General features: G+C 35.4%; 3 protein-coding genes and 1 long non-coding RNA gene across 5 annotated transcripts; 2 read left to right on the top strand and 2 right to left on the bottom strand.

Annotated features, from left to right (window-relative positions):
• The first annotated feature begins 1,526 nt into the window (after positions 1-1,526).
• Positions 1,527-3,264, top strand: LOC110614754. 2 transcript variants are annotated; one of them, XR_002487833.2, is made up of 3 exons: positions 1,788-2,616; positions 2,692-3,098; positions 3,223-3,264. It is a non-coding gene; the product is annotated as an uncharacterized LOC110614754 (long non-coding RNA). The 2 variants fall into 2 exon arrangements; XR_002487832.2 differs by having other exon boundaries at positions 1,527-2,616; positions 2,692-3,264.
• Positions 3,265-11,143: 7,879 nt separating this feature from the next.
• On the top strand, positions 11,144-16,086 carry LOC110614576 (prolyl endopeptidase). The gene is made up of 12 exons (XM_043956953.1): positions 11,144-11,352; positions 11,454-11,673; positions 11,774-11,974; positions 12,065-12,135; positions 12,537-12,699; positions 12,974-13,564; positions 13,761-14,141; positions 14,228-14,303; positions 14,375-14,438; positions 14,960-15,095; positions 15,638-15,751; positions 15,833-16,086. Exons 1-12 carry the CDS (start codon positions 11,234-11,236, stop codon positions 15,896-15,898), a joined length of 2,202 nt encoding a protein of 733 aa, XP_043812888.1. The 5' UTR covers positions 11,144-11,233; the 3' UTR covers positions 15,899-16,086.
• A 1,194-nt stretch (positions 16,087-17,280) lies between these two features.
• On the bottom strand, positions 17,281-21,007 carry LOC110614577 (enoyl-CoA hydratase 2, peroxisomal). The gene is made up of 11 exons (XM_021756141.2): positions 20,330-21,007; positions 20,183-20,205; positions 19,979-20,084; positions 19,697-19,767; positions 19,425-19,497; positions 19,212-19,251; positions 18,872-18,944; positions 18,640-18,790; positions 18,047-18,117; positions 17,476-17,655; positions 17,281-17,374 (listed from the first exon to the last, which is right to left on the bottom strand). Exons 1-11 carry the CDS (start codon positions 20,384-20,386, stop codon positions 17,287-17,289), a joined length of 933 nt encoding a protein of 310 aa, XP_021611833.1. The 5' UTR covers positions 20,387-21,007; the 3' UTR covers positions 17,281-17,286.
• Positions 21,008-21,155: 148 nt separating this feature from the next.
• On the bottom strand, positions 21,156-26,652 carry LOC110615688 (T-complex protein 1 subunit beta). Its single transcript, XM_021757702.2, has 12 exons — positions 26,503-26,652; positions 26,099-26,136; positions 25,918-25,974; positions 25,565-25,630; positions 25,336-25,447; positions 24,803-24,931; positions 24,207-24,278; positions 23,785-23,900; positions 23,373-23,449; positions 22,601-23,086; positions 22,072-22,387; positions 21,156-21,740 (listed from the first exon to the last, which is right to left on the bottom strand). Exons 2-12 carry the CDS (start codon positions 26,102-26,104, stop codon positions 21,594-21,596), a joined length of 1,584 nt encoding a protein of 527 aa, XP_021613394.1. The 5' UTR covers positions 26,105-26,136; positions 26,503-26,652; the 3' UTR covers positions 21,156-21,593.
• Positions 26,653-27,929: the final 1,277 nt, after the last annotated feature.

Below are 27,929 nucleotides of genomic sequence, written 5' to 3'. Positions count from 1 at the left end.
CTAATAAAAATGACGAACCCCACAACATAAATTTCATTGATTTCGTATTGGTTGAGATAACAATTTTTCAAAGCCAGCAAAATTGCCAGGAAGGTGTGTATATATAAATAAATTAAAAGTAGTGGCAGCTAGTGTTTAGTATTCTTAAATTTTTGACCGTCACACAAATGATTCAATCATGGCTGTGTCTGTATGGACAGCAACTCAGAGAGGTTAGCTAAGAACAATAGCTAAGTCAATTTCAGTCTGTAACTTTGGGAATCCTGACCTCATATCTCTTATTTCAAACTTTCCATTGTTTAAAAAAAAATAATAATAATAAATAAATAATAATGGGTTATGGTGGGTGGTAGTTTCCAAGCAATAAATACAGGACTATAAAGAGGCTTCTCTCTCATCTCATAAATACCCACGTAGATGCAATAAGTATTTGTGGGAGTTTGTTCTTATAAAATTACTATAATCCATTTCACAAAAGCAAAAACACCACAGAGACGTATCAATCGACAAAAGGGAAGATTTCCTTTCTTTTCTTTTCTTTTCTTTTCTTTTCTTTTTCTTTGGGAAGAGTGGTACACGTGACTATGTATTCTAATGGAGAAGAGACTGTAGAGGAAGAGAAGCGATAGTGATGATACATATTTTTATAATTAGAGATGAAGATTGACCTATGGTTTACCTTTTAATCACATTTTTATCTTTGTCTAACATAGGTCAAAAAGACATTGTGTGTTTGAAATTTGAGGAAGATTATTAAAAACAAAAAGAAAAAGAATTCTAGGGCAACAACAAGAATGTACCTAGGATTCCACACTCATTACATTAGTGGTGTCATTGTAGGACCAACAACGAGTGGGTCCTCTCTTATAAGTTGGTCCATTAGTCTTTGTTGGATCTCATCACTTTCCTTTTTTCTAATTTTTACATTATAGCTCTTAGTCTAAAAATTATAGGGTATCGCATTGTATCATCAAATGCCTATATAGATTTTTTATAAAAAATTAATTAATATTCTATTAAAAAAATTATAATTAATTATCATATTTCTAAAATTCATAATTTCTCCTATGGTATACTATCATCTATGTCCTTGAAGTTCCTATCTATTCATTATGTTTGTATATATTTTATTTTAAATTTTATTGATAATTGAGAGAAAAAGAAATACATGTAAATGTCTAAGTAAAAACTCTAATGAACTACTTCAATGGTGGCATAATGAGCACTTTGATTCTTAGAGCTTAGGGCTAGCTAAGATAATAGGCAAGTCCATAAGCACTTGATGATATATGTCTTTCTTCACTCAAAATTTTCAATGTTAGATTTGAAGCCAACAATGTCCTGGCCATTTCTATGCTTAACATGATGAGTTATATCACTGTTAGATAGAAAGGTGACAAAATCCATCAATAATATTAATGAACACCAACAATGGACGTTGTATATATCCTACCTAATTAAATTCATTCATCCTTCAAAGCCAAAATGGTAGTAGTTGAGTTTTTATTTTTTATATATATTTTTTTGAAAAAAGTTTATTAAATTAATTGTGATCACTGTTTCACAGCTTAGTTCATGGTTACGATGAAGCAACTATGTATGGACAATTATGAAGCGTTGAGTCACCAAAAGGTGGAAACCCCACATCTATCCTCGTAATCGAACGGCTCTTAGATAACCTTTTACTGTGTCCTAACGCTCGAGTGTCCAGATTTGATGATGTTTGGAGCGTTAGAGATTAAAAGAAGAAAGAAAGCAGCTTTTTATATATTATCTGAAACTCATGAAATTTGCTCTCGTAATTTGTCGTTATTTGGGCAGTAAACAAAGGCCAAGTCCTCTAATTTCTCAAGCGAAATCCTAAGCAAAGCTAACCCATGTCTTTCTTTCTTTCTATTGAGTTTCAGATAGATGCGTGCGTGTGACTGAGTTTTGGGCATCAGAAACGAGGGGTGAAAAGAAAAGAAGGGTTGAGTGAACCAAAGACAAGACTGATGAACAAGGGTTTTGAGGCTTTGAGGGATTTCATCAGGAACGAGGGGCAACTGGGCTTAGGGAAGAATAACTATGATGATCCTCTGATCCTTCTAAAATATATATGCCCTATTACACAGAGAGAGAATGGAATGAGCCATCCAATCCAATCTGATTATTACTTATATCTTGTCTTTTTGAGTCTTAAGCCACTTCTCTTGCTGGCTTTTTCAATTAATTACACCCACCACCTTCCCTTCTCTCTCTTTCTCTCTCTCTCTCTCATTTACTGTGCTGCTATCCTCGCATATTAAATAAACCCATCTGCCTCATCTAACTCTATCGTCCGAAAAACTTGTTATTACCAATTTTTATCTCCTTAGTTCTCTGTGTTTGTGTCGTCCTCCGGTGGTGAATACAAGGATAGTTTTAGCTTTCATGTGGGTTTAACAAAGGGTTTCTTACAGAGTTTATTGGCATTCTGTCCACCTCCCATCTGTAGAAATCTGTCTCTCTCACGAGCTCACATGGAGGTGGGCATACTGCCAACTGAGCTCTGTTGGTCTCTCTTTGTAAAACTCTCGTGATGTATCCTTAACTTGAATCGGTTCTCTCTCTCTCTCCCTTATGAGAAAGATCAAGGTAAATGATTATCTTTAGCTTTTTCTTCTTTTTCATGAATTAATTTATACTAATTTCTTGGGTTACAACAATCAGACGGTGGTAGTTTCTTTCTTGCTCCCATGGCTTTCTACTCAACTTCGCTTCCATAAGCTCAGGGGGATAGATCGGAAAACAAAGGAGCATATGTCTTAAAGGTGCTTGCTTTATAGTGTAGTCCAAAGTCTAGCAGATTTTTTCAAATTATCTGCGAAACATCATTCTGAAGTCTTCAGTTCAGTTTTTTTAGATCTTCATGTACGGCTTGAAGTTTGGGAAACTTTTTTATTTTTGCTGATTTTGTTTGTTTCCTTCTATTTCATCAAGCAGTGCATACACATATATGCTTCATTGATGTCGCTTTCGATCTAGGGTTTCATATGTCCTTTTCTTTTCCCTTTTCATTCTCTTGCTCCAAGCCAGGGAATTAGGGCACAGGATTGAAATGGATTCGTGGATATGAGGTATGAAAGCTTGATCTTTGCTTCTTTAAGTTTAGAGGGTGAGGGGTTTGAATTCTCTTTGAAAAGACTCCATCACAAGGGTTTTTGAATTAAAGCTGTTAAATTCTAATCATTGTATGTGTAGATTAATTATCAGATCACAATCAAAGGTGGAGATTTCATTGTCCATGGCTTCATGCATGTCTGCTGCCGTTGTTATTTCACTTCAAAAAAAAAAACATTATTATGGTACAGTAGAGCAGAAGGAGGAGCAGGGGCAGGTCCCTTAATTTGTAGGGCAGACCTATTTACTATACGTTTCTATACTCTCCCCAACCTTCCAATATACGTAGGCTCATGATTGAAGACTGACACTGCTTTTAATTAATTTCAAAATTGATTTAAAAACAACAATCCGTCAAATCTCACGTCTATACTGCTGAGTGTGAAATCCACATCCAATCTCTTACCGTCCATGAGATTGTGACCTATTAACCGCGGAGAATTTATAACAAAAAACGGTGTAGAAAATTCCTTCTTGACCGGGAAACAAAATTTCATTGGCTCGTGATTCCACGCTCTCTGAAAGGCGCTTGGAGATTTTCTGGGGCTGAGGGCAGGATGAGTTTAATGTGGTGTACCATGGTTCTCTCCTCAAAAGTAACTTTCGGTTTGGGATTGAGTTTGCTTTTTACTATCATGTATTTGTATAACAGTCTTTTTTTTTTTTTTTTTTTTTAAAAGGTAGATGATTCTTCAGTCAAAGTACAAACGTTTTTCCATTTACCTACTCTTCAGAAAAAGAGCAGGAGAATTTAACACACGCACTTGAGAAAGATTTTAACATTTCATAACAGACTCTGTTGTCAATTTTAGAAAATGGGTTCGACTTAGGAGAAGCTTTTTAGGGCGATATTACTTTTATTCCAATTAATTTTGAAATTTAACACATAAGTAATGAATGCATAAGAAAAAGCTACAAAATGATTATTAAAAAAAAAATCAAACCTCTAATAAAAATATTTTATAATATAAAGTTATAATTATTATATATACAATAGTGGCAAAATGATTATAAATTTCTTTTAAAATTAAAATTTTAATTGAAAATGAATTGAAGTTTTTTAATTTTAAATGAGAGAATTGTTAAAAATAAATAAATTAAATTAAATTAAAATTTCAATAAATTTTTAATTTTATATGGAGGATAGTTTATCTATTTTTTTTTGTTTGTGCATTTGTGTATGAGATTATGTTAGAATTGAGAATAAACAAGAGTTTGCGTTTTGAGACTGTAGATAGAAGGCAAAAACTTGGTCTTTGAATGTGCACTACTGCATGTTTCAATTTTGGTAAATGATTGTTCTATTCCTTTTGGAAGAGATGCGATTTGAATTAAAATCATGGGTAGTACAGAATGGAAAGGGTAAATAAAGTGGAAGATGATAATTAATTATTCTATTGGGGACCAGGAAGGACTAGGAGGGACCATTTTTGTATTTTACCATTTTAGCTAGTAAGTTTTGGGCTCCGTTGAGCCAAAAATGAAGAGAGGATCATTTGATTATCAACTTAGGCTTTGGCAGAGAACATTTTCGCATTTTGTAATTTTGTGGGTACTAAGAAAAATTAAGTCAACTTTAAGTAAAATAATGTTTTTGTTTAAAATAGTGATTGATTATTTTTCTTAATTTTTTGAAAATTCAAAACTCTCGCCACTCCTTAATTGACAACTAAGTTATTTAATCTAGTTAAATTATTTATTAGAAATTTCATCTTTCGAAAAATAGACCATGTGAAAATTTTGAATTTGAATCCAACTAGTTCTCAAAGGGCTTGCGTGCAGGAAGGCTACACTGGCAGCCTTTGACAAAGGCCAACAGTCAATTATTATTGAAGGAGATTATCTCAATGCAATTCAAGATCACGCGAGAGTTTCAGAAATTCAAGTTTACTCATGCACATTCAATTTTTAGCATTCAGATTCACTTTCATATACCTTCAACCGTGTCCAGGCCTACGACCAAACGAGTGTTGACCCAAATCAAGGAGACCTGAAAGCCAGGAACCTTCCCTGCCACCATCGACCATACCTCGGAGACGTAGGGCTCGGGCTTTATCCTTGTTGTTTTTGGACTAATCAATTTTGGTTGGAGATGATACTAACAACCTGACATGTTTTTTCTTGGGCTCCTTTTAGTGAAACCAGAAGAAAAATTATATTACATGGTTTCTAAAACATGCACCATTATACCGTACATAATCATATAATCTAGAAACTCGGCAATGTTTATTTCACACAGTTATAGCATTAATCGCATATTTAATATAGCATTTAAATATGTAAATCATAGTTTAGATGTATTCTTTTTGCCTAAAATTATTTAATCCACCAATATATTGAGTATGATGAGAAAATCAAAGATAATCTCTTTCTCTCCTTCTTAGGTGAAGAGAGATTTTTTTTTTTCTTTCTGACCAATTGCTCCCAGAATTTCTAGAACCCATTTCCTAGCTCCGATGGGGCAAGGGAAGCCTCTCAGTTGGTGAATTTCCCTTCTTATTGCAGGGTTCCATTATGGTGGTCCTCCCAAAGTAATCAATGTCTTTGTTAATATTACAGGACTACTAGAAAATAGAAAATTATAAATGAGTGAGATTTTTCTTGTTCGTAATATGTTCTACAATCAATAATAGATTGCAGTTAATATTATTTTTTATATATTTTAATTATTTAAATATATTTTATAAAAATTTGATTTTATATAAATAGACATGAGATAATAGTGTAATTTAAAAAAATTACGATTTTGATCTATGTAGGAATTTAATTAAAATTGTTTAAAATTTATATGACCTATATATTAAAATTATAAAATTATAGTTATAATTTATTTATTTAAATTAAATAAATAAATATTGTTATAGTAAAATTTTAGAGTTTTAATATAGAAGAATCTCTTATGAGACCTTATATGGAACATTTTTGATGGTTTTTAAAATTTGTAAAAAAGGCAAAAAGTTAACATTTAAAATCTCTTTCGTTCTCAAATTTTTAGAACGTTTTAATCACTATTCTGGATGAATATTTTTAGAGATCGGATATTTTAATAGTTTATAATTTGCGACAATTTAAACGAAACGAATAATTTCATATTTTTTATTGTAAAACTATTTAATATTATTATTTTTTCATTTAAATATGATTATGTTGATGCAAATTTTTATTTTTTTATTTTTTTCTACATTCAATTCGATTAAAATTTAATATTTCTAACATTATCTAAGCAAAAATTTAGGTTTGCCTGTGGTGGTTCTACTTCTCTAAGTGATCGGGAGCTTCAACATGGTTTTTCATCTCTAGAATAGCGCTGCAGTTGGGAATCAACCGGTTCTCGAATTGGGTAGAATATCCCTTTAGCTAAGGGTTGATTTTTCTGGTGGATCTTTTTATTTATGGATTGAATTTTTTTTTTTTTTTTGAGGATATTGCTTATATTTGGGCTCTAGCCCTTTTGTTGTATCTAAGCCCAATGGGCTCCATATATCCATTTTCATTTGAGCCAATTATAACCCAATTGATTTCTAAATGATAGCCTCCTTTCGTTTGAGCCAGCTAGTGCAACCACCTCATTCGATAGTGTTAATGGTTCAAAAATTTTATGTCCATCATATGAAATAAATTTCTAGAAAATTAAGTTAAATGTAGAAAAATTAACAAACTAATCCCATGCCTGTCAATCTTTTTGGCCCATCTGAAAAATAAATTTTACTTATAGATGAAGAAAGATGGAATGGAAGCATGAACACAGTTGCTGAGTTCCCAAGTCTGCCTTTTCTTCCTCTCTCTCATCCCACAACTCTAAGCCTCTGTTTGGATAGGAGGAAAGTGTCCCGAAAAAAAGATAATGAGTAAAAAGTAAAAGAGAATCTTGATTTTCTTTTTTATATTTGGGAAAGAAAGGAAAATGAAGTTTATTTTTTCTTTGTTTATTTTCTCTCCAAATTGAAGGAAAAATAAAAGATAAAAAGTAAAAATATTTTACTTCTCTTATTATCTTTTCTCTCCTCATAAAATATCCAAATAAAATATAAATTGCAATAATGCTTACTTCTTAAGTTCATCCCATAATATATCAAGTAGCAATTATTTTTCTTCTCAAAATGTATACCAAATTTCTTGTCATCAATTTCATTACATGAATAAATTTACAAAATATTCATTTTTTATTCAGATGTATATAATTATTTAATTTACCATTGATGATTTAAAATTAAGATAATCCTGCTTAAAGATATGATAGGTTTTTTTTTATTTTTATTAGTCAAATGTGTAACGATCCGGAAACCGGACCGCTACCGGCGCTAGGATCCAAATCGGTATAAGACCGCCGGGACTCGTAGCAAGCCTACTATACATCCTGTACAGTTAGTATAATCCCAAACATGATCAAACATTTCCATAAAACATTTAAAACTTTACCTTTACCCAGTTTGACCTGTGTATGCACTATGACTGAACTCATAAAACCCCTAAGGTCAGTATACCCTATGTCAGATTCGGTTCAACACATATATCAACATAATATAAAACTCATGTACAAAGGGATTATCCAACTCGGGCCAAGCACAATACTATAACTCTGATCACATTACATAATATTATTTTACAATACAACTCTTTTACATCATTACATAACCTTACATTACATCATGTCCACTACTATTCTATTACATCTCATAACTATAGCCATATCCTGTTGACTTCCTGAACTACCTCTGACCCTGCAAACCTGGGGTTAGGGGAGAGGGGTGAGCTATAAAGCCCAGTGGGCAGAAACCATAAAGAAAACAGTTCATTTTAACGTATGTTATTATGGAATGCATTACATCACAAACATATCACATCAAGGATGAATTTGTCACCAATAGCCCTCTACATATCGTAATATGTCCAACTATACCAGGGGCGATGAGGCCACACCTAGTATTCGCTTACTTAACTCATATCATAACATGTCCAACTATACCAAAGGCGATTAGGCCTCACCTAGTGTTCGCTTACGTATAACATAGTGCCAGGGGCGACCTGGTCTTTCTATTTCATATCATACCATGTCATATCATGTCGTACTGAGGGCTAGAGGATCATTCAAGATTCATCCACATCAACAACATACTATGCAATGCATCATATTTGTGAATACTAGTGCAAAACAACCTACTACATATCATGGCATTGTATGATACATGAATCATGCTAAAACGTTCATTAAATTTAAAACAGAGTTCTGTTCCACTCACCTTTGACTAACTCTGGACCGACTCTGAAACGGCTGACACTGCTAAACACCTCGGTTCCTCGGGCCCGATCCTACACAGGTGGACTCCAGTGAGGTGCCAAACATACTCTAAACAACTCATAAACAGCTACCCAAAAACCCCCTAAAACATCACTTAAACATGCATAGAAAACACTCATGAAAGGGCTGGACAGGGCACTTTCGGCGGCACTTTCGGCGGCCGAAGGTCCCTTCCAGAGCCGAAAGCCAGGCAGGTTCGGCGGCAAGTTCGACGGCCGAAGCCTCCCTCCAGATCCGAAATTCAGGCACTTTCAGCGGCCGAACATCACCTTCGGCGGCCGAAAGTCTGCTCCAGATCCGAAACACAACTTTCGGGGGCAAGGTTTGGCGGCCAATCCATGCATCCATAGGCAGGTTCGGCGGCCGAACCTGAGTTCCTCCAGAACTCAGCCCTCGTGCATACAAGCCTCCCAACCCCCAAAAACAAGCATCCAACCTCTTAAAACATGCATAAACTTCTCAAAACCATGCATTAACCCTTAACCATGCATAAAGGAGCTTAACAACTAGATTAAACTCCACAAACAACATCAAAAGCATACATAGATAGCTTATGACCCACATAGGCCAAAACCATCAAAACAACCCATAATCTCACTTGCTCTTTCCCAATCATGCATACACTCTCCCACATGCATAAACTAGCTTAAACCTTCAATATAACATCACATAAACATACATTGGGCATAAAACTCACATAAATCCTAATATGCTTAGCTACCCATACTTAACCATCAAAACATCTTTAAACTTACTTAAAACTTCATTAAAACATTAGGAAAGCAAGGATCTACACTTACCTCTTGGAGATCGAGGGGTGGTGCGATCCCTAACTCGGAGGTGTGGAGGGTCCAAGCTCCAAAAGCCTCCAAACTCCCAAAACTCTATTTAAGCTTCAAAACTTCAAAACAAGGGTAGATCTCATGAAAACTTGAAGGATGGGTAGAGAAAAACATGAAAACGACCAAAGGAAGACCAAAACTCACCTGAGCTCGAGAATGGGGAGAAAACTCGTCCATTTCCGATCTGAGGGCTCTTTATAGGTGGTCTGCTGAACCACCTTCGGCAGCCTAACGTGCCCCCTAAACTCATGCATGTTCGGTGGCCGAACTTGAGGTTCGGCGGCCGAACCTTGGTTCATTCAAACAAGGCTTTCGGAAGCCAAAAGCGCTCCCGAAACCTTCCTATGTTCGGCGGCCGAACTTCACTTTCGGCGGCCGAACCTGGCAATTGCCTCCTTTGTCCTTTCTTTTCAAAACTCAATTCTTTTTCATTTAAAACCAGGAAATCATGTGAAAACATTTTAGAAACACATTTTTACCCCTCAAGAAGACTCTGACATCCTCAAAATTCCAGATTTCAACGGAGATTCCGCCAGAAGGTAGGGATTCCGATGCTGGAATCTAGCCGGGTATTACAAAATGGATATGTATAGATGTATGTATAAAAAAGAAGAAAGGTTTACATAGCATTTCTTAGCTTGAAAAGAAATAAATTTATATTTATGCTTTTTTTGAACTTTAAGCTAAATATTCACCTATATATAATATTTTTATATATAATATTTTTATTATATAAACCGATTTTGAGGTGTGAAAAAAATATTTTTTTAAGAATAAATTGTCTCCATTACATTTGTGGCAAGATTGTAATAATACCATTTTAAGATATAATAAAACCAAAAAAATTATAAACAATAATTTTGTGATTTTTCAAAAAAATTTTAAATTGAAAATTTAAGATAAAATAAAAAATAATATATAAAATTTTAAGTAATCGTTTGTAACTGTTAAACGCATATTTTCAGTTATATATATTTAAATATCTGTTTATAACTGTTGTAATGATTGAATAATATTTTTAAATAAATATATTTAGCTTAAAAAAATATTTATTAGAGAATAGCTTCTATTTAAATTAACTTTAAGTGTTAAGTTATTGATTTATGATATAATTCAATTAATTTTAAATTTTTTTAAAAATATTCCTTCAAAACCCTACTTATTAGAGTTTCTCACGATATAAATACTAAATAAATTTTATAATAGAATTTTTTATTTTCTCTTTCACATAATTTATTTAAATAAATTATTTTTTATAATATTTATTTAATATAATTTATTTTATTGAAAAATAATTTAAATAAATTATTATAAAATTATATATAGTTTCAATCTTTTTAAACAAAAAATAAATTATATTATTTTAAATAAAAAATTATTAGAAAATAAATTAAGAGTGGTTCTTAATTTTAAACAGAGGGAAAAAACGGTTCATCGGATTGAGGAAAAGTTTATAGAAAATGAACAATCAAAATTATTTAGAACTTTAAATCGAATCATACAGATTCAGAAAAATAAAATAAAATCAATTTGATTAAACTGAATCAATCGATTTGATTTAATTTTCCGGTTTAAACTAAAATCCTACGACCTCTAATCATCATGGATGTGCTTTCTCCGAGTCCAGACACGAGAAAGAGGAAAATGGCGTCATAATAGTCGCAAAATGCCCATATAATCCGCTATGACACACAACTCTCTCGTCTCATGTTACTCCGGGGGACAAGCGGTCTCATTAAATGGTGTAATAATGTTCTCATACGCGCGACACGCGCATCTGCTTTTTTTTTTTTTTTTTTTTTTTTTTTTTTTTTTTTTTCGACTTATATTTCCATTCCCCATTTTACGCGCCGCCTCCAAAGTCTTTTTAACTCTTTTTTCCTTGCTTGCTTGACGCAACCAATCTATAAAACTACAACGATTGCTCCTATCTCTCGGTCTCTCTCTCTCCATGACAATAATGGGGTCGCTCTCTGCCGTCAACGGGCCTCTGCATTATCCAGTTGCTCGCCGGGACGAGTCTGTGGTTGACGACTACCACGGCGTTAAGGTCGCCGATCCTTATCGATGGTGCGGAATTGGATTTGAATGTTATATTTTTAATTATTATCATTGTTTAGATTTAAAAATAATGTGTTTGTTGTTGTTGTGTGTTTTATTGATTTTGGCAGGCTTGAAGATCCTGATGCGGAGGAAGTGAAAGAGTTCGTGCAGGAGCAGGTGAAATTGACGGAAAGTGTGTTGAAGTCATGCGAGGCAAGAGAAAAGCTTAGTGAGAAAATCACGAAGCTGTTTGATCATCCGCGCTATGACGCTCCCTTCAAACAAGGGAATAAATATTTCTACTTCCATAACACCGGGCTTCAAGCTCAAGACGTTCTCTACGTGCAGGTAAATTAGTGAATGGTAAATTAGTGAATTATAATTCATCAATTTAGCAAAGAAGATAACTTTCGTTTTACTTAGTTACAATTGAATTGAATTGATACAGGATAATTTGGACGGAGAGCCGGAGGTTTTACTTGATCCAAATGCTCTTAGCGAGGATGGAACAGTCTCATTGAACACGATATCGGTCAGTGAGGATGCTAAGTACTTGGCTTACGGGATTAGCTCGAGTGGGAGTGATTGGGTCACAGTCAAAGTTATGCATGTTGAGAATAAGAGAGTCGAGGCTGACACGTTATCTTGGGTGAGAGTTTACTGTATTCAGTTATATTGAGGGGTGAAATTCGAGTAATTTTGGTGCTTATCAGATTTTCTACATGAATTTGTCGTACAGGTTAAGTTTTCAGGTATTAGTTGGACCCATGACAGCAAAGGGTTTTTCTATAGCCGTTACCCAGCTCCCAAGTACGTAAGCATCATCATCCAATTTGTTGGCATCTCCTTTGGGATGCCAAATTTTAATTCTAATGGTTCCCATCAATTTGAGTTGAACTAGGAAATTTGAGGAAATTAGGTGTTATAAACAATTTTGAATGACACTTGAGGGAACATGTTTCATATAGACATACATTATCAAAGAGATAGGAAGCCTAGTGTGACAACGGATTAAACTTAGCTAATATCTTGAATCCAATCATGAAGTCAACTATGTAGGTGTAGGGTGAGATGATAAAATAGTTAGTTTGTTGAATGATTGTGTTTTACAAACTGCATTGGTATTTGCTGGATTGTTTTTTTGGGAAAGATTACAGAAATGATGTTTGGTACATTATCTGAGATTGTAAATTGATATTTTTCCCCTGCAGAGACGGAGAAAACTTAGATGCTGGGACAGAGACTAGTTCTAATCTCTACCATGAATTATGCTATCATTTTTTGGGCACAGATCAATCTGAAGATATACTATGCTGGAGAGATCCTGAAAACCCTAAATACATGTTTGGAGCTAGTGTGACAGACGATGGGAAGGCAAGCCTTACTGATATTTTATCTCATGGATTTGGCAAACAATGGTCGATGAATGCTGTACAATTTATTCGTCCTGATTAACTAGCATTACCATCACAATGAATGTTAATCGTAGAAAATAAAAATGTTTAATCTTTTCTTTTTTGGGTTGGGGGAGTGGGGTGGGGAGCAGCATTGTTCTGAAGTGTTGCTTCATATGGAAGGTGAACTACATGCTTATGGACTTCTAGTTCTATCTTTCTAAGTGGCTTATTTCTTTTGTGTTATTCTGCAGTATCTTCTGCTGTACATTGATGAAAGCTGTGATCCAGTGAACAAAGTGTACTACTGTGATATGTCTGCATTTCCTCAAGGCCTTGAAGGTTTCAAAGGAAATCATCTGCTTCCATTTATCAAGCTTATTGATGAATTTGATGCACAGTATCAAGCCATTGCAAATGATGAAACCCTGTTTACTTTTTTGACTAATAAAGATGCTCCTAAATATAAACTAGTCCGGGTAGATTTGAAGGAGCCAAGTATTTGGACAGATGTTGTCCCAGAAGCTGCAAAGGATGTTCTAGAATCAGCATGTGCTGTTAATGGTGATCAGATGATTGTAAGCTACTTGAGTGATGTCAAGTATGTTTTACAGGTGAGGGATCTGAAAACAGGATCCTTGGTGCATCAATTACCTATTGACATTGGCTCAGTTAATGGGATATCCGCAAGACGGAAAGACAGTACAGTATTTATTGGATTTACTAGTTTTCTTACCCCTGGTATCATATATCAATGCAATTTAGATGCTGAAGTTCCAGATATGAAGATATTTCGAGAAATTAGTGTAGCAGGATTTGATCGCACAGAATTCCATGTGGAGCAGGTGACTATTATCTTTGTTTACATTTTAGCGCATGACTTTAATAGAAACTTGATTCCTGTCCAGCCCTTCTTATGTACTTTGTGGGACAACTTGCTGACAATTAAATTCATAGAATTTATTCTATATGTCCATTTCTATTGTGTCTGTATTGTATAACTAAATTAATAACGTATTTTATTGGATGATCTGTTTTCAGGCTTTTTTCCCTAGTAAGGATGGTACCAAGATACCAATGTTTATTGTGGCCAAGAAGAATATAAAATTGGATGGATCACATCCGTGTTTGTTATATGGATATGGTGGATTTAACATTAGTCTGACACCATCATTTAGTGTCAGTCGTATTATACTCACAAGGCATTTAGGTGTTGTCTACTGCATTGCAAATATTCGTGGTGGTGGAGAATATGGTGAGGAATGGCACAAAGCAGGCTCACTTGCAAAAAAGCAGAATTGCTTTGATGACTTCATTTCTGCTGCTGAATACCTTATATCTACTGGTTATACCCAACCGAGTAAGTTGTGCATTGAAGGTGGAAGCAACGGTGGGCTTCTTATTGGGGCTTCCATAAATCAGGTGGAGAATTTATTTATTCGCCTGATTGCACTTTAGTTCCATCTTTTATCATAGTTTAATTTTGTTTGAGACCTTATCTGTGGCAGAGACCAGATCTTTTTGGTTGTGCTTTGGCTCATGTTGGTGTTATGGACATGCTGCGGTTTCACAAGTTTACAATAGGTTAGTTGAATTTCTTTGGCTATACTGGTAACTTCTTTGTCACCATGTTCTTACTGAACTTTGTTTTTTAGGTCATGCGTGGACTTCTGATTATGGCTGTTCAGACAAGGAGGAAGAGTTTCATTGGCTAATTAAGTAAGAAAAAGTGTATTCTATTACTGTATTTCCGTTCCATATTTCATATGGTTCAGCAAAAAAGGGTCTGGTGTCTACGTTTATTTGATTCCCATACTGGTTTCCCAGTCCTCTAGATCACAACATAGAAAGATGTTCTAGAGTGAACCGAATCCAGTGCACCGAATCCAGTTTAGCTTCATTGTCACCTAGTTTTGAATTACATAGCCACATAGGTTTTAGGAAAGAAGGCTATGAACCCATTAATCCATATCTACTTTATCATAAAGGCCTATTGATTGGACTGCAACTCTTCAGTTAATCTAATACACCCACAGCAGAACTTGTCATGGTATGAGCTTTTGAGCTGATAAACCTACTTGATGTTAAACTGCAACTGCATTTTTAGATGGAATACCATTTAATTTTTCCTCCGCAATTATGTTTTGTATGGGGCATGAGTATTCCTTTTCTAGTCCTCTGCCTTGGCAATTTTCTCCATTATTTTCTTTTTGTTTCAGATGTTTGTTTTCATTTCTCAGGTACTCACCACTGCACAATGTGCAAAGACCATGGGAACAACATCCTGATCAACCTTGTCAGTACCCATCAACCATGCTACTTACTGCTGATCATGATGATCGAGTTGTACCATTACACTCGCTGAAGTTGTTGGCGGTTAGTTCTCTATGGTGAATGTTCTCAAAGTTTTGCTACGACACTATCATGAATGATTGGTTGGTTTTATATTGTTACATTGTGAAACACTCCATTTCAGACTTTGCCAAGGCCGTTCATTGGATAGACCAAAACCAACCTTGAATGAGCCTGGTATATTCAGGTTGATTCCGAGCAAATACCAGACTTTTTCTTAGAAAAAAGAAATAAAATTATTGGAAAAAAATTCAATCGTTAGATTTATCAAATCGTAACCAAACTAAAATCTAATCAAAACCAGACCAGAACTAAAACTAGAACCACAAGACCCTGCAGTTCCAGTATTGGTTCCCATGAATCTTGAGCAGAAATGGGATTTCAATTCAAGCTGATTTTGGTTCAGTTCTGCTATTGCCCAGGCCGACCCAATTTCATGTTTCCGTTCTAGTCATCAATAGATTAGTTCTAGTTATCTCCAAAAGCTGTAGATGCTCTCTGAAATATATTCCTGCATGTGCACTTCTGCATCCGCTCACGTTCTCGCACAAAAACGTTACTTGCAGACCATGCAGTATGTTCTCTGCACAAGCTTGGAGAATAGCCCCCAGGCCAACCCAATAATAGGTCGCATTGAGTGTAAGGCTGGACATGGAGCTGGGCGTCCAACACAAAAAATGGTAATGGTTAAATTTTTTTTTCTTTTATTCCTTTTTCGATATCTTCTAGTCTTATTGTTGTTTTTTACTATGTTAACTCAGATTGATGAAGCGGCCGATCGGTACAGCTTCATGGCAAAGGTGTTGGATGCAACTTGGAATGAGTAGCAGATGAATATATGGACATCGGAAAAAAAAGAGCTAGGGAACATTTCAGGTTCATTTTCCCCATTCCCCATAGAACAGTCGAAATTATTAAGATTGACCATTATTTGCAGCTATATTATTATTATCATTTTTTTTTGGAAAGAACAAGTTAAAAATTGGTTATTGACAGGTTTCAGTTTTTGGTTGTCTGAGTTTCCGAAATAGGTACCCTGTTTGCTATAGTTTTTATATTCTAAGTTATAAAATTACAACAGGCAAAGTAACCAAGACAAAAGAATCACTCGGGGTGGAAAAAGTAGCAGACATGAATGGCTGAACGGTGTCTATTACTTGAAATAAGGGGAAAAAATATATATGCTTATGTGCGGAGGTAGATTCTTTTCCTTCTTCTTTAACGAAGTAAAATAAAAATTTTGATCTTATGTCATTTTTATTATTTATATAACTAATTACATAAAATACCAAATTAATAGAATATATACGTTATAGAAAATAAGAAATATGATTTTCATAAATGAGTAACTATGAATTAATTATTTTAATTTAATAAAATAAATTGTGAACATTTTATTAGTTTTATAGAAAATATTATATTATATTATATTACATTATATTATATTTGTTTTGTTTTAAGTATTATCATTCTTATGTTAATTTAATATATTTTTTATGAAATCATTGCTTTATTAAAATAAAAATTTATTTTATATAAAATTTATAGATTAAACACAGTTTCATAAAGTTAAGATTTTTCTTATTGAATAAAGTAATACTATTTTATTTAAACAAATTAACCATAAATATCATCATTTTTGAAATAATAAAAGACTCACTAAAGGAATAACGTGATGCCCGGGCTTTATTATTATTATTTTTTTCCATAATTTACGGTTTCGATTCCCAGCCAATTATTTGAAGTACGAATGAGCCTAATTTCAAGCAAAAACAGTTTTAAGCCATCTTTTTAATATGTTTATATTTTTTGCTTAAATACAAAGCAATCCACTGCTGTACTCAAACTTGACTATAGTCCTTAATTCCTTGTATTGAAGTTATTTTTATTTATGGACTTGAAAATTGAACAACAAAATACATTAAAAAATAAACAACACTGTACTCGGGATTAGGGACCTCATCAGAATTCCACCTATTGTAAACAAAATTCTTGAAGATATATTTATATAATAAAGGCCACAACAGAAGTTTGACCTTTGTATTGATAATATGAGCTGCGGATCATCGTAAACCTGCAATGAGATTATGGGTAACTTGACCTATGCAATGGCAAGGTCTAGCGACAATTATTTAACAGTATATGTAGAGAATAAAATCCTCTGTTCGACAACTATTGAACCTTTTTTTCCCTAGTGATAACTATAGAACTAATTTCACAATGCTGATGTTAAACGACGGAGGTCCACAAAGCCTGACAAGACTGCTCGTTTTCTTTCCTTTACCTTTGCCTGATATATAACCCTGCAGATGACAATACCCATCTCTATATACAGCTCAGAAAGGAACGAAAAAAATTGAACTAAAAAATAACACTAGCAAAGATCAAGGAACTGAAATTCTACCTCAGGCCTGTGACTGTCAGCCACATCTCAGTGATTAAGGTTTCACCAGGGTACGCATGTAAAAGGAATCGACCAGATATGTTTTTAACTAAACTTGCATCTCCTCTGCAAATACGTTTGATGATGGCTCTAACTGCAAACCCAAGTGTACATAGCCCATGCAATATTGGACGGGGAAATCTTTGACAAGAGATAATACAGGAATAAATCAATTTTCTCTCTTCATTATTATTTTGTTTGGGGGGGGGGGGGGGGGGGTTGGATAGTTTAGGATATATATAGGTGCTCGAATGCTGAAATAATCAACGACATCAGAAATGTGATTCTCATTTGCATGAACCAAGTGTGATTGAAATTCACACGGTGGATGTATGGTTAGGGCAATGTATTCCGACTATTATATTGATAGTAAGAACTCAATTGCCGATATGATCTTCAGGAACACGGTTTTCAATTTGTTACCAATGAAAGTAATGGCTTTCCAACAATATAATCATTCGGATCATGCGACTGCAGATATCATCCACAACCATACTTTGTAACATCATAGCTATAGGACAGGCATACCTACCCAGCAACTTTAGCAAACATAGGATCTGAATGCAAGGGATTAAAATCACCAGAAAGCCTATATAACAATGCCTGCAGGAAAAGTTCAGGACAAAGTCAAGAATATCACAATGGAGATGGAATAAGAATAAAAAACTTTTCAAGAAACCACTGATATTGGACCTTGAAAGCTTGAGCTGTAGATGTCAGAAACTTGTGAATTAACTTCAATGTAATGCCAGAAGTATCACAAATTTCTTAAAGATGAAGGGATGCAAGTTAATAGCTTAAAGATTTCACCCTAGAAAATGAATCATTGTTCTCGGTGTCTGCGTAAACAGCCATTAGCCAGTATGGCGCATCACCCGTTTTAGAACAGCAAAACCATAGGAAAATTGTAGGGAAAAGAAGAGGATAAGATATGTTCAGCTGGTTAGCAATATTGCCGGACTGAGAGGAGTAGCACTTCTTTCTCTCTATATATCCATTATTCCAAATTTTATCATGATCCAAAGTGAAGATAGATATATAAAAATTGAAGAAAGTAATGTTGTGCATAAAATATTAATTACTATATATTTCTGATCTGGAAATAATGGGATCTGTACTGCTTGCCTGAGATGGTTGAATGAAATCTTCATATACTGCAAAAGGTGGACTTTTTGGAATTTTTATAGCTGCAACCTGGTCTTTTGGATAATTGGTGTAAGAATATGGATGAGTTGAGTTTGAGAAGCCACCAGCACCTCGAAGATAAGCAGTTGATCTGCAGAATGCAAAACAAATAGTATATCATCAGAGATCAATAACATGGAAGAGAGATTAGATATTTTAAGCATGCACTCACCTGTTCATGCATAATAATTCGCCAGACTCTCTCTCGTAACTTTTTGTTTCAATCTCAACAATGGCTGCCTTCCCTGAATAATTATGAGAAACAATTATCTTACACAAAGTCAATACCCTATACTAAATACCCCAAACTACCATTAATTTCAAGAAAGGGTGCATGAACTTCCATATAGATTTGCTTCAAGATCTGGGAGATGTGTACTTTCATATAGGTCCCCATCCCAACTACAAACCCCTTATTCATACTAATTCTACGTGTGAGTTTAGAACAAGAAGTTGAGCATCTGAATACTGCCATGAGTTTAGGACAAGCATTCCTGCTAATGAACACAAACCTTTGTCATGCAATCCAGCGAGACTAACTTTATTATGTATCTGCATCAGGAAAAGACTAAATGACTTAAAGCAAAAAGAATATATATATATATATAAAGTAACAAAAAGAATATATATACATATATAAAGTAAGGGGGCAAATTCATCAAGTATTAATACTGAGCAAAACTATAACCATTGAAATGATCAATCGACCACCACAGGAAACTTACAGATGCACTTGATGGAAATGGCTTGTACAGTTCTATATATTGCTGTCCATGCAGCAGAAGCCGCGGATCATATCTGTACATTGAAACCATTTTGCACTTACCTTTTCTTTCGCCACAACAAACACATAAGCATATCTAACAAAATGTAAGGTATTTACCAAGGTAACAGTTCATGTAGGAGACTAAATAAGCCCACATTGACTTTCAGTGAGCATTGAGAAAATAAAGTCAAATAAGGAAAATTTCACAAAAGCAAATGCAACACTACTTACTGCAAGCCAGGCAAATTGATCCCATTTTTCATCAATCCAAGTGAAAATAGAGCAGCAAATGTTGGCAAGACCTGCAAATCCAGAAATATTATGGTAAAAAAGTTTACTGCTAGTTCATGAATAGAGAACCATAACTCCGAAGCAACCAGCGTACCGCAACTCCAAAAAATTTCTTTTAATACCAAAGGAAGACCTCGCGGAATTGGTGGTTTTGATCTGATGAATCATTTAAAAATTTATAAAAAAAAAAAAAAAGGACCTGACACAGTTATCATTCTATACCTGGATAGATTGCTGTCTTTTTTCATGATAGACAAATTTAAGCTCCTCAGCATCAATGGCATCGCGGCCACATGCTCCAACGCCCAAAGCATAAACCGCTGCATCTCTGTTCATAAGAAAGGTATATATATGCAAACCTCCATTGATTATATATGAATAAAACCTTGGAATTGCAGCATATAAACCAAAACACAATTGCTCTACCTTTCGGTATAAACGTAGATTGACTGCCTCGATATGGGAAAAAAAAAAAAAGGAAAAAAGGAGCAAATATGTTAAGATGCAATCCTAAAAAGATACTACCCTAATATTAAGAAAATTTCTGTTCTTTTCATAACAGAGAAGAGATACCTCAGGGAATCTATGAGCAAGAACGCGATGAGGATCGAACTGTGAAGGCTCCGCCATTAGAGGCGTTTGTGAGAATTGAAGAAGCTTTTCAAGTCGTAGTAACTAAAGCGATTAATACTTGGTGGATAGGCATCTATCCATACCTGAGCTCTTCGAGTCCGGTACAGCATACAGAGATCGCTATCACATTCGGAAAATTGAACACGGGAGTTGAAACGGCAATTGAGGTGCAGTATTGGAGATTATTGTTGGCAAAATCTATCGCCGGCGGTCCCAACGCAGTTGCCTTCGCTTCCGACTTGCAATTTTATTAGTATTATTTTTTTAAGATGAGAGGACAATTTATTTTAGCTTTTTTTTTTTTTTTTTTCTGTTTATCGTGCATTGTTTGCATTAAAAAGCCTGACCAGTACAAAGGACTGAAGCTCAGACATTAGACATACCGAAGCCCAAAAGCCACAACCCAGTCCAAGCCACTGCCTACGCACAGATGGCCTAAACCAGAACAGTCTCGCCAGAAAGCACAATCACCGCCTCCAATCATCCACAGGGAGGAGAAACGGAAATCCATTGCATGCCCCAATAGCCGTCCACAAACAGAAAAATTACACAATCATAACCAGAACGGCAACCGAGACAAGAACTAAAAAAAAAAAAAGAAGGATAACTTAGAATTCCCTACACTAACATTAGAAGAGAAATAATCAGCAAGAAAAAAAAGAATCGAGTTCTAAACACAATGACTAGCATGAGACAGTGCCTACTAATAGAGTGGGCAGCACTATCATGCACTATATATTAAAAACACTGATAAGATCAATCGCTATTAATTCCAAAAAAGGATATATTAAAGAAAAGAGAATAAAAACAACGTGAAAGAGAGAGCATCAAGCTTGCCCTGACCATCAAATCTCCCCAATACACCAGAACTTAGAATTCTCTACACTAACATCTGAAAAAGAAACAATCAGCCAAAAAAAAAAATCCAATTCCAAACATAAGGACTAGCATAAAGGCGATGCCTGCCTAACAATAGAGTTGGCAGCAATATCATGCACTATATATTAAAAACACTGATAAGATTAATCGCTATTACTTCCAAAATGTAAGAATTCAGCAACAACGGCTTCACATCCCCGGCACAACAGAAGCTCAAAATTTTGGGAGTCCTCGGTGATCAATGGCGTACTGAAGCATAGCAAATACTAAGAAAATGGAGTTTTATAACAGAAGCCTTTTTCCGGCTAAAATGTACACCTAGTTTTCACATTCTGTCTTCTCTCCTCCTTGGTGCACAAGTAATGATTTGGTCCACTCTCAGAATCATCTCAGCAGCCTCAGTTGCAGAGAGTAGTATGGCCTGCTTAACTTTGAAAGCTTCAGAAATCCCTAGCTCAGCCATATCTCCCACCTGCAACATTTGAAAGATATCACGAGTCAGACAAATGGAAATATAATACAATGACAGTTAAGACTTACGCTGTCCAGTCAAAGCAACAAAAGTGGCATATTACAGCGAGTAAATCTGTGTCACTTCTTTGGTACACCAAATAAGTACTACTAAACCACCCCCCCTCCGCCCTCCAAATGAACTCCCATACAAAGCCTAAAAATTTAGAACCAATTACATCCCAAAAATCACCCATGCCTCGAAATTCGAAATGGCAGAGATAGATCAACAAGGACCAGTATATTCCCGTGAATTAGGAGCTGAATCTGAACTTTCTATTCTTGATACTTACAGATCCAGTGATGACATCAATCCCTGCAGTGCAACCCTCCTTCTGGTGCTCAGCTCGGAGCTGGGCTATCAATTCAGCACTGTCTAAACCAGCATTATCTGCAATGATAGTTGGAATTGCAACAAGTGCCCTTGAGAATGCCTCAATAGCATGGGACTTCTTCCCTGGAGTTGTTCGGGCCAGCTCATCCACATCTTTCGCCATCACCATCTCAGGCCATCCACCACCAAGCAAAACCCTACTGTCATTGACCGTCTGAGACAGCACACACAAGGCATCATGCAGAGATCTTTCTGCTTCATCAAGCACATGATGGCTGCCATAGATAATGACGCATAAAAATATAAGTGCTACTAAGAGGTTCAATTCCAACGTTAAAGGCAACTGGAAATATTTAACCATATGTTTCAGCTACTCAAACCTGTGACCTTTCAGTCATAAAAGAGCAATCAAATTATTGCACAGGTCATCCTCAATATCATTACATAATCTGGAAGAACATTGAAAAAGAAAAGTTCAAATTATGTACCTTGCACCTCTTAGTACAATAGTACACGCCTGACCCAATTCAACCCCGGAAAAGTGGATCAACTTGTCTTCACCAATCATGATTTCCTCAATAAGCTTGCAGTGACCAAGCTTAACCGACTCAGGATTATCAAAGGTTGATGCAATTTCACCGCCAGTCACTAAAGCTAGACGTTCAATCCCATCAAAATCAGCATGCTCAATTGCAAGTATTCCAGCATTAGCAAAAAGTTCCTCTGGGAAATTGTAAATTAATTGCCTGTTTACAAAGCAGTTAATCCCATGAGCTATTATCTTGTCCACCTTTTCCCTCATTTTTTGCTTCTCAGCTGCTTCAATATCTGCAACCCTAGACATTGAATCAACACGAACTCGTGCCCCATATATCTTCACTTTGTCTGTGTCCATTGCAGTATTTGCCACCAAAATCTTTGCATTCTCTATGCGCTTGGGTTGCCCAATACCTATTTTCTTGTCAAGGATAAATCTGAAGAAGCAGAAGACCCAAATTTGAAAAACCTATTAGATCCCAGTAGATTATAGAAGTAACATAAGAGTGACGCATTGCATCTAAATCTACAAGGCAAAGATGTTAACCAATGTTCCTTCATTTATCATAATATGGTTACTTACAAGCAACAGCTTTCTACAAAAATGTTTTACTCATTTACACAAAAATTCCGAGTTATGAAGTTACATATTAACAAACAAACAAGGAAATTCATGTGCCATACTATGAAAAACTCCAAATGATCTTTAAAACATGTACTCACCCTTCATCCAAGAAAGAATCCTTTAGTGATCCCCCAGGCTTCTTGATAATTTGTATGGCCTCTAAGTTTGTGCTACCCTGCCATTCAATTAGGAAAAAAAAAAAGATGATCAATAAAAAAATTTAAGAAAAAAACATGGCACAAATAATTGATCTCAGAAAGGGGGAGAATAGATTGAACCATCAGGAACTGTCAGAAAAAATTACACCACCTCTTGTACAAGAAGCAAACTAAAAAAGACAATATTCAAACTGCTGCATTGCATAATTTTTTTGAACATCCAAGAATAATGACTGCACTTGATGGAATATTAAAGACGCTACTGTGAGACTATGACAGATTAACAACAACAACAGCAACACCAACAATAATATTAGAAAGTAAACTAATGTAAATGTTGATTACAGTTCACCTTTAGCCTCAAAACAGCATCCACAGCTAGTTTTGCAAAATGTTCTTTATCCTGTGATAGAATTTTGGAACTCAAAGTGGTCATTGCAATCTTCATCAAGTCCAGCTTGAATTTCTCTGCATTATTCCATAATGCCATGCATTAGACGCACCGATGCCAGTCAAGAAAAAACACTGAAAGCATGATCAAGCTTGTGAAAACACATGCAAATATATAGAATACTTCACAATAAACAAATTAGTATCAAATAAACTCGTGCAACAGTTCATATCTATACAATTTCAGATGTAAAAATTTAGCAATGAAAAAAAGTAAAATAAAATAATAAACAATTTAGCACCAAAAAAACAGTTTGCATGCACCATGCAGGATTGAAAAAAAAAGAAGAGATCGGTGATAAGTATCTTAGAACTAATAAATACCTTCATTCTCTTTGTTGTCCACAACTTTTTGCAACAACGCATTGTGAGCACATTCTGCTGCCATTCGATAACCTGAACAATCAAACATGCACCATAGTAATATCTCACATTATGGGAGCAAAATTTTGAAATTATAATAACTTGTCAAGGATTTGGTCTCTAGAACCATAAGGACAAGACAAAGCATAATCATGGCAATATTCAAAGTACAAAGATTGCAACAGTTTTTTTTTTTGGGGGGGTGCGTTTGCTTCATCATCAGCAGTTTAGCATACATGACCTTACATGATATTTTCATTGATAGAAATTGCCCACCATTATAAAAAACAGAAATAATGTTCCCAAATATGTTGCTAAATATAGAATTATTGAGGAAGGGAAAGAGGAGAATATTTGAAGGAGAAGAATAACTCATCCTCTAGAGGAAAAAATGTGATGAGCAACGAGATAATGTCTGATGCAATGTTTTGGACACGGTATAAATGATGAAAATCCAGTATTCAAAATATATCTACCAACTACATAAAATAAAGCTAGAAAAACAAAAGACGAAGGAAGGAATGGATGAAACACAAAACCAAATTTTTAGAACAGACCTGCAATTATTGTCATCGGGTGAATCTTTGCTGCCACCAGCTTTTCTGCCTCTCTCAAAAGCTCCCCAGCCAAAACAACTACAGAAGTTGTTCCATCACCAACCTCATCATCTTGAACTTTTGAAATATCTGGCCAATGAAATACCAAACAATAATTTCCACCAAGCTGTCATCAACATCAAAATGATATTGGGAGATATGTACTTGGTTTTATTGCTATTTTCAACAATTTTCTGGCAATGGCTAGCTGCACTACATTCAGTTCCATTTTCAACTTTTTATTTCTCCTTTAGAGGAAAGGACAGGCTAGCAATTAGGCTATTCTTCAAGCAATATCTAACATTCTATAAAGATTATAATTGATTGCAAAAGAAAGAGAGGTCTTTGTCAACAAAAACCGCACCTTTTCCCAAATGTAAGAAGTTCAAACAAATAGTAAGCACCCCTAACTGTCATAGACTTTGACTTCATTTATGGGGGAAAAAATACAAGAGCAACAATATATGCAAGGCAGAGAAGTAGCGAAAGAATACCAACTAGAACTTTAGCAGCTGGGTTATCAATATGAAGGGACTTTAAGATGGTGGCCCCATCATTTGTAACAGTAACTTCACGCCCTCTTCCAGTTGATTGCAAAATTTTATCCTACGCAGATGGAGCAACACATAAACAGGTTGCAGTGATAGCATACTAAATTAAAGACAAAGATTATCAGCAATGCCTTCAAAATTGGCAACATAATAATGGAAGAATAAAGCCTACCATTCCCTTTGGTCCTAATGTTGTCTTGACCAAGTCAGCAATTGCCATCGCACCAACAAATGATGCCTAATAAAAAGAAAGATTTGAATTACGATGGAAAATAAAATAATAAAGATAGATAAACAGAAAGAGAGAGAGAGAGAAGCTATCGTCAAGCATAGTTCACAGCCAAAAGAAATGTCCATAATGACCAGAAGCCCAGATGAGATAGAAGCATCATTTACTAAGAGAGCAGGCACAATAACAAAGTCTAGACAACTTACTTTCTACAATTTTTTTTTTAAATACTGTGCATTATTAGTTGATGTCTCGCTTAAAGCATGCATCATGGTGCAAATTCAAACAAAACTCACCATTCTGGCACGCTCTCCTTTTTCTTCACTAGCTTCATCTTTAAGAATTTTCTCAACCTGTGAACAAAAATTAAAAACAAACAATTTACATCGTGCACCATGAAAAAGAAAACAAATGTCCCAAAAAGAAAAAAAGAGGTAGACGAGAGGAAATGAGAAAGCAATGCATTAGTTAACATACCGCCATTGCACTCGAGTAAAGATGCTCAAAGTTAGAATCTGAAAATTAGCAGGACAAAAAATTAGCCCAACGAAACAGACCTAATCAGAACGAATGAAGTGCGAAAAATAACCCTAAGCTTTCACAACGACTATCTATACCATCTAAGCAACAAGCCAATCAGTTAGTTTAGGGGAAGAGTATATAACAATAATGATACAATAGTAATCGCCAGAATTGCTCAATAACTAGAGTTTTTGGTAGTATCTCCCATTTTTTCTCTCATTTTCCCAAGAGCTAAACAGAATGAGTGAAAAATGAACATGCTACACAAACAGAAATATAATACAGATTCAAAAGCAAGATCACACCATAAATTAGAAAGTGAAACTAAAACCTAGCAAGAGCAAGAAGTTAGTGCATACCTGAAGAAAGATTGAAGACGATCGAAAGGAGCTTTTTGAGACCTGGATCCCGCCGAAAATGTAACTAGGGCGTCCAGCTATGATTTTTGCTTCAATACCCGCAGCAGCAGCAGCAGCACTCGAGTGATATAGTGCTGATCAAGCTCATTGTAGTGTATGGTTCCACTTGGTAAGATCAAGGGTTTAGGACAATCACAACCGTCGATTTGGGGCATACGAGTGGGCCAAAGCATAACTGAGAAGTCATTATTGGGTTGACGGAGCACAATAAGATAACTGTGTCATTTAGCATCGATACTTTGCGACGAACTCTCGCGAATCCCTGAGAATTACTAAATGGCCCAAGGCCCAAATGAGCTCGAGGTTTTTTTAGCGATTTATAAAGTAATCAAGTTTTCAGGGGGAAAATAATAATAATTAAATCTATTAAACCAGCGTTACACCTTTAATTACAAAACTAAGCTAAACCTAAAATCAACAATTCCATAAAAAAAATTATCTGAATCAAAGTGACGACCGCCGGGCCTCACTACCCTAGAGTAAGGCCGGGTCCAAGAACACAGTATTGGTCCAAAACCCGTAAAATCTTCTCTGAACGATTGGTCCAGCATTTCCAGCCCTGACCCAGGCACACGGGACAGGTCGGTCGCCCACAAACCCAGGTCCAACAAGAAAAAGTCCAGCCCAGTGACGTGACATGAGGAAGGACAGCAGGCCCAGTCACTTCACAGTCCTGCCCGCATGCGCGCCGGAGGGAATTAAATGGCCGCCTGGCATGGAGAGAGGCTCGAACACTTTCGTATGTACGGACCCGCGTGACATAGATAAGTGGTACTGTAGCAGAGAGGTCGTTAGGCGTCACTAGTAGACAAATGGCAACGAATAAAAGGAGAGGAATACTCTCCTCTCCATCTAAGCTCACACAACTACTGAAAACCCCATTATTTTGAATCTCAGAACATCAATTGGCGCCGTCTGTGGGAATGAGAGAGATCTTTTCATCACCGGAGTTCCTTTCTTGCAAAATCCACTAAGATTTATAATGGCAAATCACAATGAAAACCACACCTTTAACCCTCCAAATGACCTGAACTCTGTCCAAAAAGGGCAGTAGTTCTTGTAACGACCTGGAAACCGGACCGCTACCGGCGCTAGGATTTAGATCGACTTAAGGTCGCCAGAACTCGTAGCAAGCCTACTATGCATCATGTGTACCTGATAAAATCTCATACATGAACATACATTTTCATAAAAAATTTAAACCTTTCATATACCAAGCTCGACCTGTGCATTCATCATAAATTATAAACATAAAACCCACACTAGAGCCCTCATCAAATGCTCTAGTATGATCATCATCATATACATCAAGTTTGGATCAACATAACTCGTTATAAAACTTTTACATAAAAACATGTTCACTGGAA

Source organism: Manihot esculenta, chromosome 5 (genome assembly GCF_001659605.2).
Source record: "Manihot esculenta cultivar AM560-2 chromosome 5, M.esculenta_v8, whole genome shotgun sequence".
NCBI lineage: Eukaryota > Viridiplantae > Streptophyta > Magnoliopsida > Malpighiales > Euphorbiaceae > Manihot > Manihot esculenta.
This window is presented reverse-complemented; position numbering and strand designations above follow the sequence as displayed.